Here is a 19,234-nt window from a genome sequence, read left to right as displayed (position 1 = left end):
CCTGTGATGCTGGGATAGGCTCCAGCCCCCCCGTGCCCCTGACCAGAAAAACAAGTGGGTTAGATAATGTATGGATGGAACATTTAACCTTTGATATACTATTTGGAAGCAAATAAAAAAACAAACAACTCTAATGCTCACAAAAACAGCTAGTAATAAAGACAATAGCAACAAAACTGCTTTATAGCGCTATTCAGATTTGGAGTTCAAAGAACTTCAAAAACAAGAGATGAAAGCAGCAAATGGCAAACAAAATCATTCAGATAAGGAAGCACTAAGATGCAATGCAGGTGAATAAAAACAGAACATGTAAATGAAATACAGTCTAAGTGAAAAGTAAATTACAAAGCCTTATAAGGAAGCCGTAATTTTAATAATCCCTAAAAAGAGCAGCCTTAGTTTGCTCAGGTTGGGAAGACAAGGTACCCAGATACCTTGTCTTCCTACTAAGGACAAAGGTACTTTTCCATTATTTTTCATTCAGGCTTATAAAAAACGCAAACCTACATTATTATTACTGTCTCCATAGAAACAGAGAGTGAGATACAAAAAGTCAAGTAAGTGTTATTTAAATTGTACAAAATAAAATTATTTTGCTTGTTAATTACCATTTTAAAATTTAACAGAAGCAGCAGAAATTTGCAACTCTTACAAGATAGCCTAAGTGCTAGCCCAACCCTTAAATTTGATGAGATACTAGTATGTAATACACAATGAAACAGCAAATCCAATTAATTTCTATCCAAACCTATCAGGGGAAGGGAGAACCCTGAGAAAATCAATTAATAGCACTACATGTCCCTCTGGTGCACACATCTGAAGTGAAACCAGAAGCTCTCGGTAAATATGCATTCACACAATGCTGTACATCATCTGTCTCTTGCTCTTTTTTTTTTTTTCCCCTCGTGGCACGTGGCCTTGCAGTGTCCTATGCACAACATACGAGTCAGGGGTCGGGATTTTGGAGAAAATATGAAGCAGCACCGGTCAAGCAACAGGACATTAATATAACTGGGAGCGTTTTAACACACATTAAGCCTGTCAGATCTGATAGCCATTCTGGAGGGGGGGGGGGGGGGGGGGGGGGGCTTGCTCAGCAGTTCCCCATTTATATAAATTGTTGCAATTACCAGAGCAGTTTGCCCGGGTGCATCAAGCAGGCCTTCAAGAATAGTGCGCCATCAGCACTGGAATGGAGCACAAGCAGCTGAAATCCCACAGCAGCCGCCAACTCAAGGGAAAGAGTTCTGCCACCACTGAAGAAAGTAAACATCGATTTAGAGTAAAATTAACACTAGATTTCAGCAGATTAGTGCATGGGGTTGGCTGAGCAATTCTGAAAGAATTGTAGATTAGGCTTTTTCTATTTCAACCCAAGGTTCCGTTGCCCTCTCACGCCCACAAAAACATTCAGTTAACTGGAAAACCATATTTTTAAGATTTTGAAAGGCAGTCATTCGTGAAATTTTGCAGGAAATTCTTCATGCAAAAGCACATACACTGCAGCAAGAAAACTGAGCAAATACTATTCCTAATATTAGGCAATAGTCATTACTATTCCAGAAATGTCCATGTCTTAGCCCCATGGGTTTCAGTGGGTGAACTACTTGGAATGTATGAAATCATTGCTGCATAATATATTTAACAATGTAATTATTATGTTTATAATTATGATTACATTAGAAAATATTATGAAAATCATACTGTAGATTTCAGATTTAATAGTTCAAATACTGCTCAGCAGACTTGCTAATGTATAGCTAACAACACAGTCATGCTTTGTACTGTTTACATTTCATAAAGCAGCGCAACACCTTGATGAATCCTTCTTTACCACTTATCAAGAGCAGCAGCCCCTCCAATGTATAGTATAAAAAACATGACAAACTGCAGAAGCTTAAGAAAGCGTCATTCTTGTAGTTGAAGAGCAGTCAGATTACTAACTTTACTGTGTGTGAGCTGGCTACTAACATGGGCTGGCTATTCATTTTTTGATTAGTGCTTTTTATCATGCTGGCTACAAAAATGAAGAAATAATTAAAATGCTTAGCAGACTTATTAGTCAATTACATTTCAATTCAGGTAAGAAATTTAAACTGAATTAAAGGTGCAGTGTGTAGAATTTAGTGGCATCTAGCGGAACGGACTTGGCAGAAATGGAACATAATACTCATAAATATGTTCTAATTAGTGTATAATCCCAAGAAAATAAGAATTGCTGTGTTTTCGTTACCTTAGAATGAGCCTTTTATATGTACATAGGGAGCGGGTCCTCTTCCACGGAGGCCGCCATGTTGCACCTCCATGTTTCTACAGTAGCCCAGAATGGACAAATGGCTCTAGAGAGGGCCTTTTGCTTTTTTTTTTCTCCATGTTTTTACTTTTGGTGGGTGGCGCGAATGCACCAGTTGGAAGACGAAGAAGAAGAAAGAAGAGACTAAGCGGTCATATATTGTCTTGGACAATCCGTTTGTGAAATGTATGCGCATTTGTGATGCCTGGGTACCTTCCAAAATAGCTGTGCGTAATAACACACGTTGTTTACGGCCCTTTTTAGTACAGTCTGGCTTGATTGACAATACATTTATTCAGTAGGTGAGAGTATAAGCTTTCTAGTGATGTATAACATGTCTGATTTTGCTTTTGGAATAGCGTTTTATTGGTCAGCGTAATCGAACGTTTTATCCTTATCGCATTCACTTACGCATTCACTCTGTGGTAGCAGTAAAAGACGCTGCACCCAACGAAACGTTGTCAATGATTTTTCGTAATTTCTTGGAAAATACTATTATTATTGAGGACTTCTGGGAATAGCGAAGCCATATGTTTGCTGACAGACCTAGCTGACACCGTTTTCTGGTGTAAGACAGAAGGATAGAAATATATCATTGATTTACTGTCTCTAGTGAAAACAGATAAGATTTCATCATTGCTATGTATTACTCAAAATATTTCAGTTGTATACGTTATTTTTTAGATTGAGTGTCTTTAAATAGGTTAGTGGTATTTTATAATGAGGATATTTCACACTGTAATGTAAGCATTAGTTAGTAGTATAATAGTTTTTGTGACGCATCATATCTTTCTATGATTTACCATGCAAAGCAGCTAACGTTAGCTAACGTTAGCAATAAAACGCTACTACAATGCGGAACAATTAACAATCATAATTGCTATCTTACTTGTAAGATATGTACTACAGTTTTGCAAACTAAATAACTAAATACAATTTATAAATATATCAAGGAACCTCATCACCGGACACTTGGCTACTCGATGCTGTTGTAGATGATGACATAATTTTTGGACCTTACAGGCCACCGTAGCTTCTCCTACGTCAAAGGGAAGGGTGAAGGGAGGTGAGGGGGGGTATTCAGTTCATTGCAATCTGCAACCTCACTCCTAGATGCCACTAAATCCTACACATTGTACCTTTAATGAATAGAAAACAAGGCCAATTCATCATTAGGCAATGGATAGCTAATTTGGAAACACTTACTCAATTCAATACACTTTTTTAAACTAAACCATTTGAACAAAACTAGTTTTGATTTTTTCTGGATAAAACTGTAACAATAATGTCAATGTTTTCATATCATCTCATTCATTAATATCCTAGCATGTGCTGAACCATGCTAGCTAGCATAATCATTAAATGATAAAGCTATTAAACCCCTCTTTTTGATGTTTTTTAACAAACAAAAAACAAAACCGTCAATACACTACCAATACCAGCTGTTCTGCTGCATGAATAACTATTAAGGGCAATATGAATGCTTTATCATACAGCACTTAAATATTAAGCGGAGAGGGGAAATAAAGTTGGAGGAAGAACAAGTCTCTGAGTTCCCAGGCTGAGGCACCAAATACATACAAATTTGGATTATGCCTTGAGAAATCTCAGTTTCTGCAGTCATCTCCTACAGCTCACCTTGAGGGGAAGGCCACTTGCTCGAGACATTTCTTAATTTCTTTCTTGGTGGAACAGGTGTGTTTACTTTTGGTAATTGCATTTCTCGGTTCCTGTCATAAGCTGACTGAAATTCAGATTCCAAGAAAAAGCACTGCTGCAATTGGTCGTGCAATGCTGTGGAAATACACTAAAATGACTCCCAACTGATTTAATGGTATGAAATAAGCACAGGAAACTATGAACAGATAAATAATAAATGAAGTAAAACATTCATGTATTCTCTCCTAAAAGTGTGAATCTGAATACAAATATACAGGCATCAACAGAAAGGACAGCTAATACTATTTACTACTGTAAATCAAATAAAAGAAGGGCACTGATTATAAACAGGTCCTGCAACTGTTTAATGCTTTGGGCCACGCTGAAGTGTATATAGTGGTCATTGCTGCATGATGCAACACATCATGCATCAGTCCTGCTGACTAAGATCCCTCTATCTCTGAGTGATGTTACAGTACTGCCCTGTGGGGCTGCTGGTCATTGCCAACACTGGCAAGGTCCAAATTTGATACCAGACCACAGGGTCCACCTGAACACTATCACAGAATCTTAACAAGATTAGCCGAACAGCAGCCCGGAACATTTAAGAATTCTTATGATAGAATGGGGCACGTATGTCCTCCCTCTCCAGTACTCTTATTTCAGGCAGCAGGCATGCATGTGTTTGAAGGGAGGGGCTTTGGAGGGAGAGCTGAGGGGAATGAGTAGTAAATCTAGACCTTGCCTGCTTGTTTCTCCAAATGTGCATACTGCACCTTTAATAATAGTTGTGTCTTTGATTTAACATGTGATAACCCAATTTTAGTGTCATCTCCCATTCCCTTTAGCCCCACCAAAGCCCTGACAAATTCTCTCCCATTTATGGAGGTTTCCTATTTAAGGATTTACAACTCCAGATGTGAGCATCACAGAGACTTGGTAAATGGCTTAAATAAACCCAGGCATTTGTACCCAACGTTTCCGCTGGTAAGGTTTTGCCGTGGCGTGGCCCCACGGCAAAATCCTTGCCGCCACACCATAATAAAAAATATAAAAAATATAAAAAATAAAATAAAATATATATATAGCCTATATATTAAATTCATAAATTAAAAAAGTTAAACTTTCTAAATATTTCTGCCTAAATGCGCTTTCAAATCCATACTGTCGCGTCCACATTTATTTTCCTAAAGAGCCTAGGCCGCGCGCACCGTGTTTGTTCCTTTCTGAGGTGGTCGGATGACTTGCAGCGTGCGAAGGTCGCACGGTCTGTCAAAGCGTCACTTTTTTTTCTTCAGCCACCGAAAGACAAGGAAAAAGTAGGTAGCGACGCTTCAAATATTACAAAAATACCATAGTGTTAACTAGTGTTTTAATTGGACCAAAATAAGTGCCGGTACCTACTCCTCAAAATACATACTGTTTAAAATAAATTAATGTTGGTAATCAAAAGAAGAGTCGGTACTCATATACAAGTCCCAACAGCTCCTGCCCATCTCAAGCACTGGCGTTAACTATCTTTCGGTGATGACAACTGGCGGATCCTAACTCTGTTCGGGCAAGTGCAATGCCTCATGCAGTTGTCTGATCGGACAAGTAACAAATAAATGTGTTAAATATGTAACGTTATCTGAAAATAAACAGTGTTTGAGCCGAAGCCGAACCTGTTCCAGTTGAGCTACGTACGTGCCTACCATTTTTTTTTTTTTTAATCTAGAGCTAGTTATAACGGCCGCAAAATGTTGGCAAATTGCCAAAAGTGATTCAACTACTTCCATTTCCATACTACAACATGGTGATTTTTTTCACATGAAAACAAAAGGGAAAGTGTTTATTTTTAAGGTTTTGTGAATGTAGTAAGCTAGCAAAACTGAGAGTTAGGCTACAGTTGCTACAGCTGACAAAGAGGGCTGCATTCTAATGACGATTATGATTGTAACGAGAGGAGCAGTTTCACAAGCTGCTGCAGTGTCCAGAAATGAATAAAGATAAAACTAGCTAATAAAAAATACATTAATCAAGCATCTAAGTTAGTTCAGAAATTTCTGTATTTTTCATATTTCTCAGTAGAATTAAGAATGTAACAGAACAGAATCTTTAAAACCATTTTTCTCACTTTTTCCTTTTTTTTTTTGCATGGACAATGCATGTGAACTCTGTCATTGAGTGTGAGAGAGACAGAGAGAGAGGGCTTTGAATGTGGACCCAGCTCAAATTATATTGTTAAATAAAAAGATAAAAAATTCTAACTAAGTACTATTTTGTCATGGTAACTGAGTTAATTTAGCAGAAGAGTGTCCCTTTTAAAGCGCAATATGTAGCCTAACTATTCTTGAGTATCACTTTTGGTTATATAGTCCTCTATTCTTTAAGATAGAACTTCTAGATGGACCATGTGCTCTTTTAATTGTTCTCACCCCACCATAACTCAAAATACAGGCCTATTTTGCTTCAATATTTACAAACAATACAAGGGTTAACACACCTTTTATGGTTTTAAAGTACATCTAAAACAACTTTTTAGCTCTTGCAAACTGCTATTCCTTGTATCAAGAGCTCGTCAGAGCTATAAGATAGATTTAGATATAAAAAAATAAAACCTTTAAGAAGTCTCAAGAGGTTATGTTTTCATAGTCTTAAACTTTTTTGCCTTTGCTACATCCATGCCGCCAAATTGTTCACTTTAGTGAAATCAGAAAACAAGGCTCATACCAATTTTCGACAATAATGAGTGCACATCAATAAACTCCTTTTAAAGAAAAGAAAATAATAAACAAGCGTTTTTCACAAGTGTGTACGTTTGTTTGAAAGTCTTTTTCTTTGGTGCACCCTTAGGATGAATGTAAGTGTGAATATCTATGGATACAGTCCTACCACAACGTTGTGACAATGAGAAGTTCAGTCGATCCAGCAGATGATGTTTCTGTCCTCTGCGTTCAGTTGTCAATGAAGATCAAGCCGGGTGGCTCGCCATCACTAATCGCGGATCAGCCATAGACTGATTTCTTCAACAGTGTACTCCTTTCCCTCCTCAGAAGATCGAGTCAAAGACCAGGGTGACAGTCTCCTCAAAAGACAAGGGTCTACAAAAGACTTGACCTGAATTACAAAACAGGGCTTACAGTCTTCTGTTATATACAACATAATACTTGGGTAATAACATTATAGGCCCTTTATCTGTTCTACTCCAGTTCAATAAGTTCACGAAACAGCCCAAAATGCCATACGCTTTAACTGCACAGTACACTATTCAACTGTAAAATGAATTGGAAGTTCATTTTAACACATGAAATAACCTGAAAAAAATATATCTTATGTAGCTAAAATAAGTGCTTAACTAAATTAGCTTATTCAACTTCAAATTTATATTAACATGTAAGTTAGTCACCAACATGAAACATGTTCAGGTTTTAACCTAAATAAATGCCGTAGCTACGGTTTTTTTTTTTTTTTTTTTTTTAATGTGGCGTTCGCCTAGCATAGTTTAAGTTACAAAACCACGAAGAACAGCTCTGTTAATTCGACGAAATTATCGAATGGTAAACATAACACACGTTCTACTGAATACATGTACCAATATTTATACTGCGGCAGCACAAATCAACAACTTAATTCACCTGTTCCATGAACTGAGTACGAATTTAACGTAGCGCTGCAAACCGGAGCTAGCCTCCTTCACATTAAAGAGTGGACATGTTAGCAAGCTAAAGCGAACTCACTCACCAAGAATAAAAGAATGTGAAAACTCCACTTCAGACGGACTCCCTGCAGCTCAACTCCGGGCATAAACCTTCCTACAATGAACTGGATAAGTTTTAGCCATTTATATCATGTTCTGATCAAATTATCATCTTAACTCAGCACGATCTATTCAACGAACATTTCCTGCCTTTTCAGCCTCGCTACACTGCTGATCACGCAGGTCACGTATGCCAGAGATGTCACTCAAAAATCAATTAAAGGCGGGACTTCCCTATTTTGCACTTCTGATAGGCCAAGAGAGGGTTAACTTGTTTTTTATTATTATTTTTTTTTTTAACAAAAAATATTTAGTAACCCATATTTTCTACCGGGTTATACGCGTAAAATACATTCATAGCACAGGGCAGACGTAAGCATCTAAATCCACCTCAACAGAGGTTGTTAGTAATCGACCATCATTAGCTAGAAGACAAAAAAGATAAACTGACCTGTGAGTGTCTTCTTCAGATCATCTCTGAACTTTTTCTGCAATGTTCCATTTCCATTGAACATCCTTTGTACATTCTGTTGGTTGCATAATCAACTCAGTTGAGGCCAAACATCATAGCAGCAAGGAAGTACACGTAATACTAAAATAACTTTTCTCCCACATTATCTCCCATTTTTGTTTTCACAAATATTCCTGAGCATATTTTTAAAAGAGACTCTTGAAGATTCCTGGCTAATGGGCAGCACATATTTCTGCTAAATTCCATCTTGAGCAGATGAGTGTTCAGGTCTAAAACTGTTGGAACCAGTGACTGACTTATGTTCTTCAGTCAGTTCCGTGACCTCAGAAAATGGTCTAAGAATCAGACAAAGAACAGTTGATTCAGTTGATTTAATTCACAGGCTGAATGGAATCAATTGATTTTCCTGAGCCAAACACTGCCTCAAACTTGTCTTTGAATGGAGTGGTGCTATGTAGCAGGATGCTAAATTTATGCAATGGCTAGTAAAATGGTCTGAAGTTCCTTCATCCAATCATTAATAAGGCGTAATAAGGAGTGTAAGGAATGAGCACAATATAGTCACTGTCTGTTTCTCAGTAGATCTGTGTTCTCCTCCACAGGCAACACATCCTCCCACGTGTTCATGGTGTATACCTCAGACTGCTGTGGCATCTTGACTTCGAAAGTGCATTTCATATTGGCAGCATTATCTGTAATAATGTTGTCAATCTCGTTTGTGATAGCGTATTCATCAGTTCTCTGCACTGTGCCAACCAGTGAAATGCCAGCAGTCTAAAAGGAAAGACTCCAATTCAAAGCCACCATTTGTTGTCTTGTAACTGTGAGCAGTTATACCTAAAAAAGAGCACAAGGTGCGACCCAGTGCAGTATCTGCAGTAACTGAAACTGACATTTGATTCTATAGCTTCCCCATGATGGTTTGTTTCATCACCCCAACTAAACCAGGGGTATGTTTTTCAGATATTGTCTGCCTGCCAGTAGGGACATACTTAAGGGTCCAGTACTCTAAGAAATCGTCTCAAGTGCTCATTATCAATGATTGAAAGTGGCATACTACAGCCAGTTATCAAGTACTTAACAATTGCTTGATGCAATTATTATTTTTTTTGTCGTGGGGAATGTAAATCATACATCCTTTGTCTGCTGTCCTGCCTTGTACTCCCTAAATCTAAAACACACACACACACACACACACACACACACAATTTAAGATTGCCTAAAATAAACCTCTACCCAAATTACAAAGGCAAATTCATTTGGGGATGTCTCTATGGAAGTTAATGCTTTGTCATTCATGCAGTATGGAGTGTTCCAACTTAGTGTTAACTACATTGTATAGACTATCGACTAATTTAGAGTCAGACGTAGGCCTACCGCCTATTCTATGTAAAGCCTGAAATAGCCTAGCCATCAGCTAAATTAATTTACGCCTAGGTTACTACATTGTTAAATCATATTTTGTTGCTCAATATTAATGCTATTGTACTGGGAGTCCTAGCTATGGTCACAAGTTGCACAGCTACCCATGAGGCAGTGTGTCCTAGCAAACTATAGCGAACTGGGTAACGTCTCTCATTGTACCACTCATTGTGTTTCCGTTTCAAATGCTGGTAAAAGTTGTATGTTGTCCCAGCAGTTTCAGGTATTGCTATTTTGCAATACTTGCATATGGCAATGTGTTTCCTTTTAAGGTAATTATACAGAAGAATTTCCTGTGTTTTCTGTACACAAATGTAATGACAGCTGACCAGGATGACCCTGCTGCTTAGCCAACAGTATGTGAGTTGTCCTGACTTTATATAAAAGAATGTAAGATGTGTAAGACTCACCGGATAAGTGCTAAACGCCTAAATTGCAAATAAGCCATGCTCATATAGGGGTCATAACCATTCCCTTCAGTTACTGTTTATGTTTTCATTTATTAATTACCTTATCATCAATGTTTTGTGTTTAGTATTTCTTTGCAGGTGGTGGTGGGCAAAGCCCCCCCCCCCAAAAAAAAAAAGTGTGTCAAGAAGCATACAGGTGCCAGTCAGTCAGTGTCAAGGTTAATAAATAAAAACATGTTTCTGGAAGAAACATTGATTAGTTTGAAAATAAGGACCACTGTGATGGCAATAAAAATCATATCACGATGTCTCATTAATGCTATAATTATTTTTGGACAACTTACACTGAGGCCTTGGAAGACAGCACAGGGCCCATAATTTCGTATATCATATATCATATTGCATTTATATATTGTTCATCCTTAAATGTCCCATACATGCAAATGGATAGACCTACACAGATAAAAGAAATCAGCATATGGAAATAATTTTTTTCTTCAATATGAATGGGAAATAATTCTCTAATAGAATGCTACTTGAATGCAAGTGAATACAAATACAGTCATAAATTATTGCAGCCCCAAAAACATCATATTTTACTAGTAGTTTAACTTTTTAAATGCAAGAAGTGGTGTACTGACTTCATGAAAGAACCAGTACATTTCTGGTTGACTACTAATTAAATAATTAGATAATTAATTTTCTTAGTGTAGCACCCTCCCACAGTGGGGCCATCTGCTTTTGCAATAATTATTGAAAGCATGAGATCAATGTTCGTGTAATGGAACTAATCAGTTTCTTTTAGAAAGGTATAAAACAGTAGGAGTTTAATTACATATAGACCAATTGAATCCCTTCATGCATCAAAAAATAAAAAAAACAAAATGAGTGCCAACTGAGGAAGTGATTGCAACTTGTAAGTGGTTTCCAAGCAACTGTTGCTGAGATGCATTGAAAGACTACAGAAACCCAACTGAGACTAAATCAAAAAGGTTGATAACTGCACTGACTTATAGTACGTGACAAAGTGAAATATAAATAAACTTAATAATTAGCATATAACTACAACATAATATGAACAGCCTGCATACCATCTGTTCTTAACATACTTTTACATCCCCAAGAAACTCGATGAGGTAGTTTAATGTCAGACATGATAATTGTAAAAAAAGTAATGTAAAAATACCATTACCAGACGTCACAGAGCCCAAGACGATGGTCTGAATTAAACAAAATTGGGCCTTTTTATTTTTTTTTTGCACAGCATGTATATGTGATTTTAAACTGGTAGGAGTCAGTGCTCATATTTTATACAGAAATCAAGCAATATACTGCAAAAAATGATCACAATGTTTTTGTCACATTGCACATCCACATCAAGGAGTCTTTGTGTATTCTTTTTTAGTGAATATGACTTTTTAGTCATATTTCAGAACAAACCATTAACACAATCATAGACTACTTAACCTCTCCTGGGATCACTCATAATTGAAAAAAAAAAAAAAAAAACCTTTGCGTTGTTTTTAATGTAGCCATTTTTTCTGCTTCTCTGATCAACTGAAAATTAACTAGGGATCATTACACAGCACACATTTATATTTCAGTCTGAAATGTAGCAGAAGGAAAGATGTAATTTGTCAATATTTTAACAGTCAAGCAACCATCACTTTTTCCAAGAATACAGAAGAGAGACTTCTTGTTCTATAATTTCATGCATTGAAAATGAAAACCCACATAACATAAAATGACTGGCAATGGATAGGCCTATTCTGTGTATAGAACTAATTTATTACTAGGGAGGGCTTCAGATTGTTCAAACAACTGTAACTGAAACTGTTTGTTTCCAGTGACTGTCAGTATATCTTCCCTTGGAAACTAAATATGTTGTTTACCCATCAGTAAGCAACATCTGCAGTTTTTCTCACAATGACAAAAAAAGGTAACTTTATCAAATCAATCTGTAAAGTTTTGTTTTTGTGTGATTGAATCACATTTGCCCTTGAAGCGACTGCGGAACTTTGATTGAATCCCGACCTTAGGCTGGTTCTATACGTGATGACTTATGTATTAACAAGAATCTTTCTAATGCGTTTGTTGAAAATAGAATGCATTCCATTTTCTTGCATTTTACAGAGCTGAGAGTTTGGATTCCATTTAACTGCAGGCGATTACATTGGCTGAATTATTCATCCTTGGTGTGACTGTCCCACCATATGCAGCTCAGCAGACAATCACAGGTGTCATAATTACTTGGAATATGTGCCTGCACTGCATATTTAAGAGCCACCAGGCAGGGACAAGCCCATATCTCTACAGCTTATGACAAGTCATTCTCCATTCAACCTTACCATGGAAAATATGAAACTGGGCACCATGCTGATATATCACATGGTCTTCTGAGGAGTTAAACAGGCATGTTATTTGAATATTACAGAGGTTTGAAAGAAAATGCTTTCAGTTATTTATTTCATTCTGTAATTAAGTTTATTAAAATCATCCAGTGAGCTTTTTGCCATTAATCGTAACAGTATGTCAGAAAAAATACACATTCAAGATGTGCTTTGGTTATTGCTACTGCTTATTTCCACACTCGAAAATGGATAATAGAATTAGTGAAAAATAATTCCTCAAAAAGGAATCAACAGTAATGGAAACAAAAAAATAAAGAGTAAATCAGTTATTTAGGTTCACACAGCATGTGGCATTCAAATAATTAAGTAAAGACAAGAGATTGGGATTCAATTAATTGGTCTTTAATGTCATATGCAATCAAAATTAAGCAATTAAAAACTATAAAAACTGAAAATTCAGACCATGTTAACATGTAGTGTCGGATTTATTCTGGGCTGTATCTCAATATAGTTTCAATATACAAAAGATTCTCATAATTATTCATTGCTCAACACAGAAGTGGAAGGAAGTGGTTCTTATAATGAAAAGTGATTGGCACAGTGGGTTATGACTGCTTTGTCAGACAGCTGTTAACATTAAAGCATCTTCTTGCTAAGAGTTTGGGGTTCTGTTAAATGTTAAATCCAGCAATGACTATATTCCCAATACTGCAGAGGTCAACTAGGATGACATTCCTAAGTTAATAAACTGCATATTTAAACTTATTTGTCCCACTTGGAGTATATGTTACTTTATTCATTGTATTAAACCAGTTGTAATTGTAATGTTGGAGACAGGCAAACAGATTCCCCTCAATGAGAAAGCACAGTCTCCCTTCAAAAAAGGAATAGACTCCAGCCCAGGCACCAACATTTTCAGCCCATATCTTTATCTGTTTCTTGTCTTTTATCGTCATGAGTATAAATGTTGATCCTTATTTCATAAGGCTTGTTTGCTTGAATTCCAAAAAAATAAATAAATTAAATAAAGGAAAATGGAATGCATTGTGATAATGATAATGAAAGTCACTGAAACCCCTTCCCTTGCCAATTGCTGCTTACATGCCATGCACCCCCCCCCCCCCCCAAATCCACCACCCCCAATCTCGCCTCGCCGGCCCTGCATACAAGCTAATTTGATGCTCTGCAGGAGGTTGACACCATATCGTGTCATGACAAAGGGAACACTGGGTACATGTTCCATTAAGTGTCCTGTTATGTCATTCTACAGAGTGGCATGAAGGATATGTTGATGATGCTTCAAAATATAGAAACTGCTTTGTGAAAGTAATATGTGAACAATCCCTCAGTCACATTTCATATAAAAAAGAGCATCTCCTGAGCATCTGGTATTTTCAAATAGCAGAACCATTTTAAATGAACATTTTTAGTAGAATTATATGGAATTAGCACAGATCCTAGTTGGATTGCCTAGTTGGCTTTGCAGATGTTAGACCAGAATAGTGTTCATTGTTCTCGGCTATAAATAGCTGTACAAAATAAATAATTGTACCTTACTGAACCCGTGTTCAGCAGTTGTCTACGATCATGAAAATGCACTTTTTTGTACGTCGCTTTGGATAAAAGCGTCTGCCAAATGAATGTAATGTAATGTAATGTAAAGATCCAACAATTTGTTGTTTGAGAGATGTCAGAATGAGCTAGTTTATATTTATTAAACATGGCATGAGGAAATTCTTATCATATCTGATATGGTGCATTAAAGATAAGGATGGAATCATATAAATCAGATTGTTTTTTTGATTCCCTAGGATGTATTGACCTGTTTTGAGAGTAACTGACACACAAGAGTTCTGTGACCAATGTAAGGTGTGATCAATTGAGTTGGACAGGCAGTCTCCCAAATAAATTAACGTGAAGACAGTTCCAGGCACTGGGAAGGTTTTTGATTTTATCATATCTCTAGGCTTATGTATTTTGATTATTCTTTGGAAAGGTAGACCATTTTCATGTGGTATCATAATGTAAGGACAAAACAAGGATAACTAAAGTTTTTCAAAAAATTGATGAAGGGCATTATTAGAACTTTCAGTTGTATAATAAAAAAAAGCATATCCTCCATTTTATTATGCAGTACCAGCCACATCAGAAAATGTTTAATAATTAAGAAACAAATAAAATAACAAACACAACACCTTGCCTGTCTTTCATTCCACTAAAATGCAGCATAAGGAGTTGAAATCCATTCTCATCAAGTCAACATTAAGTTTCACTTACATAAGTAAGATGGTCAGTTAAAAAATAAAAAAATCACTTGCCTATGACCAGGTTGGGTCCAGCCAGCCAGGGTAATATGAGTACTCTTATTGAGTCTGGTACCTCCAAAGTTTTTTTCCCTATTGTGTGGCATATGGCATCATCTATGGAGTTTTTCTTGCCTTTCCCTAGGGTCTTTGTGGGGGTTTAGGCAAGGGTATGCAGTTGAACATATGGTGACAAATTATTTTTAAATTGTGATATATAAATGAAACTCTAAATGTGATGATTGTTTGCATATTTCAGGAAAATACTAGGCTTCTTTTACTATAGGCAATGAAACGAAACATAAACGCAGCTGAAAACCCCAGCCAAGGCTGGGACATGTCAACTTCTTTGGATATATTGTAGCAAAATAGAGCCCCTTAATGCTCTGAATGGGAGTAGCCACCAGCGATTTGCAACAATGTCCCCACATTTCATAAAGTGTGCCTTCATCGGATGAAAATGAGTTAACTAACAATTAACTTTTGAAATTTGATGAGCTGTACATACAAAATGTTTGACTGCAGCTGACAGTTCTCAGACGATGAAATTTTACTTGGGTAGGAAAACTGAAATGCTGACTGCAGCTGTGACTTAGAACAACATTTCAAAAATCACCAGATGTACTGTATATTTAAGCTTTGGTGGAAGAACAAGCTTTAGCAGAAAAATGCCACAGCAAAGCACTCAACAACATCAAGCCTCCTGACTCCCTGGTATGATATTATTATTATTATTATTATTATTATTATTATTATTATTATTATTATTAGTATTATTTGAAATACGGTTACATGAATATGGTAAAAATATGGCATTATCCTGTAGCTTAACTGTACACAAAACCATCTAGCTGAAGTCCAATTGGTACTATTAATAATTACATTTAAAAATGAAATAAGAATCAGATATTGTAAGACTATGTGTAAGGGAAATTTGGTTCTACAACAGAGAGTATTTGATTTTTGAATGAAAGTTTTAGAACTGATTTTCAAATTTGGTTCTATAACAGATGGTATTTGGTTTTTGATGGGATGGCTGTCAAGCAAGCAAACAAACTCACCATTCATACACTGCCTTCAATAAACATTGGGTTATTTATATGCTTTGGTGATATGGCTGCTCAAGCAAGCTTGTGTTTTAAAAAGAACAACAATTGACTAACAAACTGCTTGCAGAATAAGCCCATGATTGCGGTAGAATGACAGTGTGAATTGAGGTAATCGACCCAAACACTGTAAATAGATTAACTAAATGTGAAGTGGCTAAAAACCACTAAAAACTGGCTGGTAATACTGCAAAATGATTTCAGAGAGAGTGTATAACCAGTGTTGTGATACCTATTATCCGTGATTGCCATGGCTAGGATTTGTTGACCTGGCTAACTTGGACTTGGCTTAACTAAGATGAGTTACTTTTGTGATACAGCCCCCTGGAAAGTAAATATTAGATTCAATAAAGTTCCCAAACACTTTTTTTAGTTTCTGTTCAGTAATTACATTTCTCAGCAAAGTTTTTTTCACCATTAATTCATTTTGAAAAAAAGAAAAGTGAAAACAGCAGCAGCACTACAATAATAACAACTATTTATACCTGCTGTAGTGTATAAAGATTACACAGTATTAAATAATGACTACACTTGTTAAATATATTCAAAAAAACAAAACTCCCCATCTACTGCTGTGCAAACGTTAAGAAAAGCTTTAATTTATTTATACAATGGGCTAAGACCCTATGTCCCTTCTCCCACCCCCAGGCTGTTACCACAGTCTGTAAATTGCCCGCTGAAATGTATTTGAAAATTTCAATTTATACCCTTCAATAGTGGTACTATGTGAAAAGGGGAATGCTTTTTCGTGTCTAACAATTAATTAGCAAATTATTAAGGAAACTGGAGAGCAGACCAGTCATTTTATTTTATAATATATTGTTTCTTCCTTCCTTTCTAGATATGATGCTGTGTATAATTTGAATCAGCATACTGTATATAAAGGTTTGGTAGAACTTTATATATGTTGAAGCATGTAATTACTGTGTTGAATAAATAGTTGGTGATATAATTAAGCTGTGAATAGTGGAATGTTGTAAAAGTAAAGTATTTTTCATTTCCATTGTATAACATTCAGCATCTTGATTATAGATTATGTATAAAGAAAATTGGTGAAGAAAGTTGACTAAATGAAGTTAACTCCATTCTGATGTTGGGAATCTCAACATATGGAATTAAAAAGCAACACCAGCCATCTGCATTCTTACTTTCTAGTGGCAGGGAACAGTACTTGATGTCCTTGCAGGGTGATAGCATACAACCTAATCTACAGAATAAATTAACTCCATGAAGAATTTATAAATATTCATTATCATTTGACTTTGGTGTGAAGCAAAATAATTAGCAATCTGACAGTAACGTGCATAAAACAGAAGGTGAGATAAAAAAAATGTATCTTATTTGCTCCCTGCAAATAATTGGTATCTTTCTTAAAATGGAATGATACTGCTATCAGGCAAGAAAATTAAAATATGAACAAAACTAAGCTTGTGTGAAAACCTGAAACTAAACAGAAATGAAAATGTTGGCTTTAAAGGCCTACTATGTGGGATTTCATAGCTTGTATTTACATTCAAAGAAGTCTCCTTCACCGTCTTAAACCCCACCCACTAACGCAGAGTAAGTTACCCCACCTAACATAGCTATCTCGATAGTTATAGATAATTGTTATGAGCTTCACGCTGCCAGTAACGTTACTTACAGGTCCAACAGAAAAAAAGCCAACTCTGCGTCACTTTCAAGCCCCTTGGCTAAACTCAGCTGGCGCTACCAATGCCAAGGTTAACTCTAGTTCTTGAAGGAGCCCTGTCAGCTTGTCTTTTTTCTTTGGTATACTTGGACTTATTCACTAGCTCACTGTACAGCCACAACCAGGGGCCCCACGCAGAAGATCGTGCCACTAGTGTAGAGGTAAGCACTCGCCTACCACCGTAGAAGTACCATTGCCGGGGTTCAATCCCCAGCAGCGGTACTTCTGACTTGGTCAGACGTTCCTATGAACACAATTGGCACACAAGTTTGTGGGTGGGAAGCCGTTTAGGGTAGGAGTCCTGATTCCTACTGGTCGGGGCGCCTGTTCAGCAGGGGAGGGGATCTGGGGGAGATAGCGTGAACCTCCTAACGTGTTACGCTCTCCCAGTGAAACTCCTTGCTGTCAGGTGAAAAGAAACAGCTGGTGACACCACATGTATCAGAGGAGGCATGTGGTAGTCTACACCCTCCCCAGGCCGTATAGCTTTAAAACTAAATGGAAATAATATTAAAATTGAAGACAAATTGCATTCATTTTGCTGTGCTAGCGGTTGATCGCAATGACCACTAAATTGCAATGTGTGGATTATTTTGGATTAAGCGGCTAAGCAGGGTGTGGTAAAGAGGTGGTGCTCAGTTGCGAAACATCCAACTGAATCAGCATTATGCACACCTTAAGGTTCTACATAATATAGTGCATTCATGTTTGGTATTGTTGGAAAGCCAATGGCATGGGGAACAAGTTGGTGTCTCAGCTACAAATGTTAATCTGCTGAGGTAGCACAAGCAGGATCATTGATGTACTGTTTTGTTATGATTGTTTCTTTATTTAATGACTTGGGGTTTCCTTTGATCCTTGGGTATATAAAGGGAAAAGTGGGATGATTTGAGGAGACTTAATAAGCTGCATGCACTTTAACCTGCCTCTGCCTCTGACTTTTACCACTGCACACCTAGTTTTAAAGTCCTAACATACGCAAAGAACTCAAGATATCTGCACTCCATAGTCACTCGCCTATGCACTAGTGTCGTAGCAAGATACACAATTGCATCTATGCAGACTACAAAAGTCAGAGGCATGTCCACATCTACCAAGATGGACAGCGATCCATATACTGATCTAGACTACTGGCGAAGCACTTGCAGTCTCCTTCTATGTAAACCAGTTAAGACAGAGGAAAGGTTAAAGGAAACCTCACCTGTTAAGATTTGTAGGTGAGATTTGTTTAACATGTTGTAAATGCCCTCAACTATGGAAATATGTTGTAAAAACCACACAAAAGATTTCAGTTATTTAAAAAAAATGTTTAATAGAAATTTTAAGCCTTTTATAGAAATTTTGACCAATGGAGATTGCCATTATTTTAGACGTGCAATGTACTTTGGGTTGATGATGTAAAATGGTTGCTCTGGAGGTTAACTCAGTTGTTTTGTCCAGCAGTTGTTGGCCACAAAGTTTGTGTGATGTGATACATGGGATATCTGTGAATAGGATGGATTCAATAGCTAAACATCTTAGTGTATCCTGGGTGGGAGCGGCATGGTACTGCACTGGGTAGCACTGTCGCCTCACAGCATGAAGCTTGTGGGTTCAAATCTCAGCTTGGGGCATTTCTGTGTGGAGTTCGCGTGTTCTCCTCAGGTACTCCGGTTTCCTCCCACAGTCCAAGGACATGCAATTGGGCTAATTGGAGACTCAAAATTGCCCATAGGTGTGAGTGAATGGTGTGTGTACCCTCAATAGATTGGCAACCTGTCCAGGGTGTATTCCTGCCTCTCGCTCAATG

The 19,234-nt window shown here is 37.0% G+C and overlaps 1 protein-coding gene and 1 long non-coding RNA gene across 3 annotated transcripts in view; one reads left to right on the top strand and one right to left on the bottom strand.

The window, feature by feature from the left end:
- Window positions 1-7,862, bottom strand: part of tnmd (tenomodulin) — a 73,741-nt gene extending 65,879 nt beyond the window's left edge. The window contains exons 1-2 of one of the 2 annotated variants that reach the window (XM_064350548.1): window positions 7,676-7,854; window positions 6,827-7,051 (exon numbers count right to left, since the gene is read on the bottom strand). Coding sequence is in view for 1 of the 2 variants with exons in the window: in XM_064350546.1 (XP_064206616.1) it covers window positions 7,676-7,738 (63 nt within the window). In the remaining variant the exon portion in view is untranslated. Of the gene's footprint in view, window positions 1-6,826; window positions 7,052-7,675 lie in introns of both variants that reach the window. The other variant, XM_064350546.1, reaches the window with a different exon arrangement.
- On the top strand, window positions 4,949-5,711 carry LOC135263018 (uncharacterized). The gene is made up of 2 exons (XR_010332369.1): window positions 4,949-5,231; window positions 5,273-5,711. It is a non-coding gene; the product is annotated as an uncharacterized LOC135263018 (long non-coding RNA).
- Window positions 7,863-19,234: the final 11,372 nt, after the last annotated feature.

This window comes from Anguilla rostrata, chromosome 9 (genome assembly GCF_018555375.3).
Source record: "Anguilla rostrata isolate EN2019 chromosome 9, ASM1855537v3, whole genome shotgun sequence".
Classification (NCBI taxonomy): domain Eukaryota; kingdom Metazoa; phylum Chordata; class Actinopteri; order Anguilliformes; family Anguillidae; genus Anguilla; species Anguilla rostrata.
This window is presented reverse-complemented; position numbering and strand designations above follow the sequence as displayed.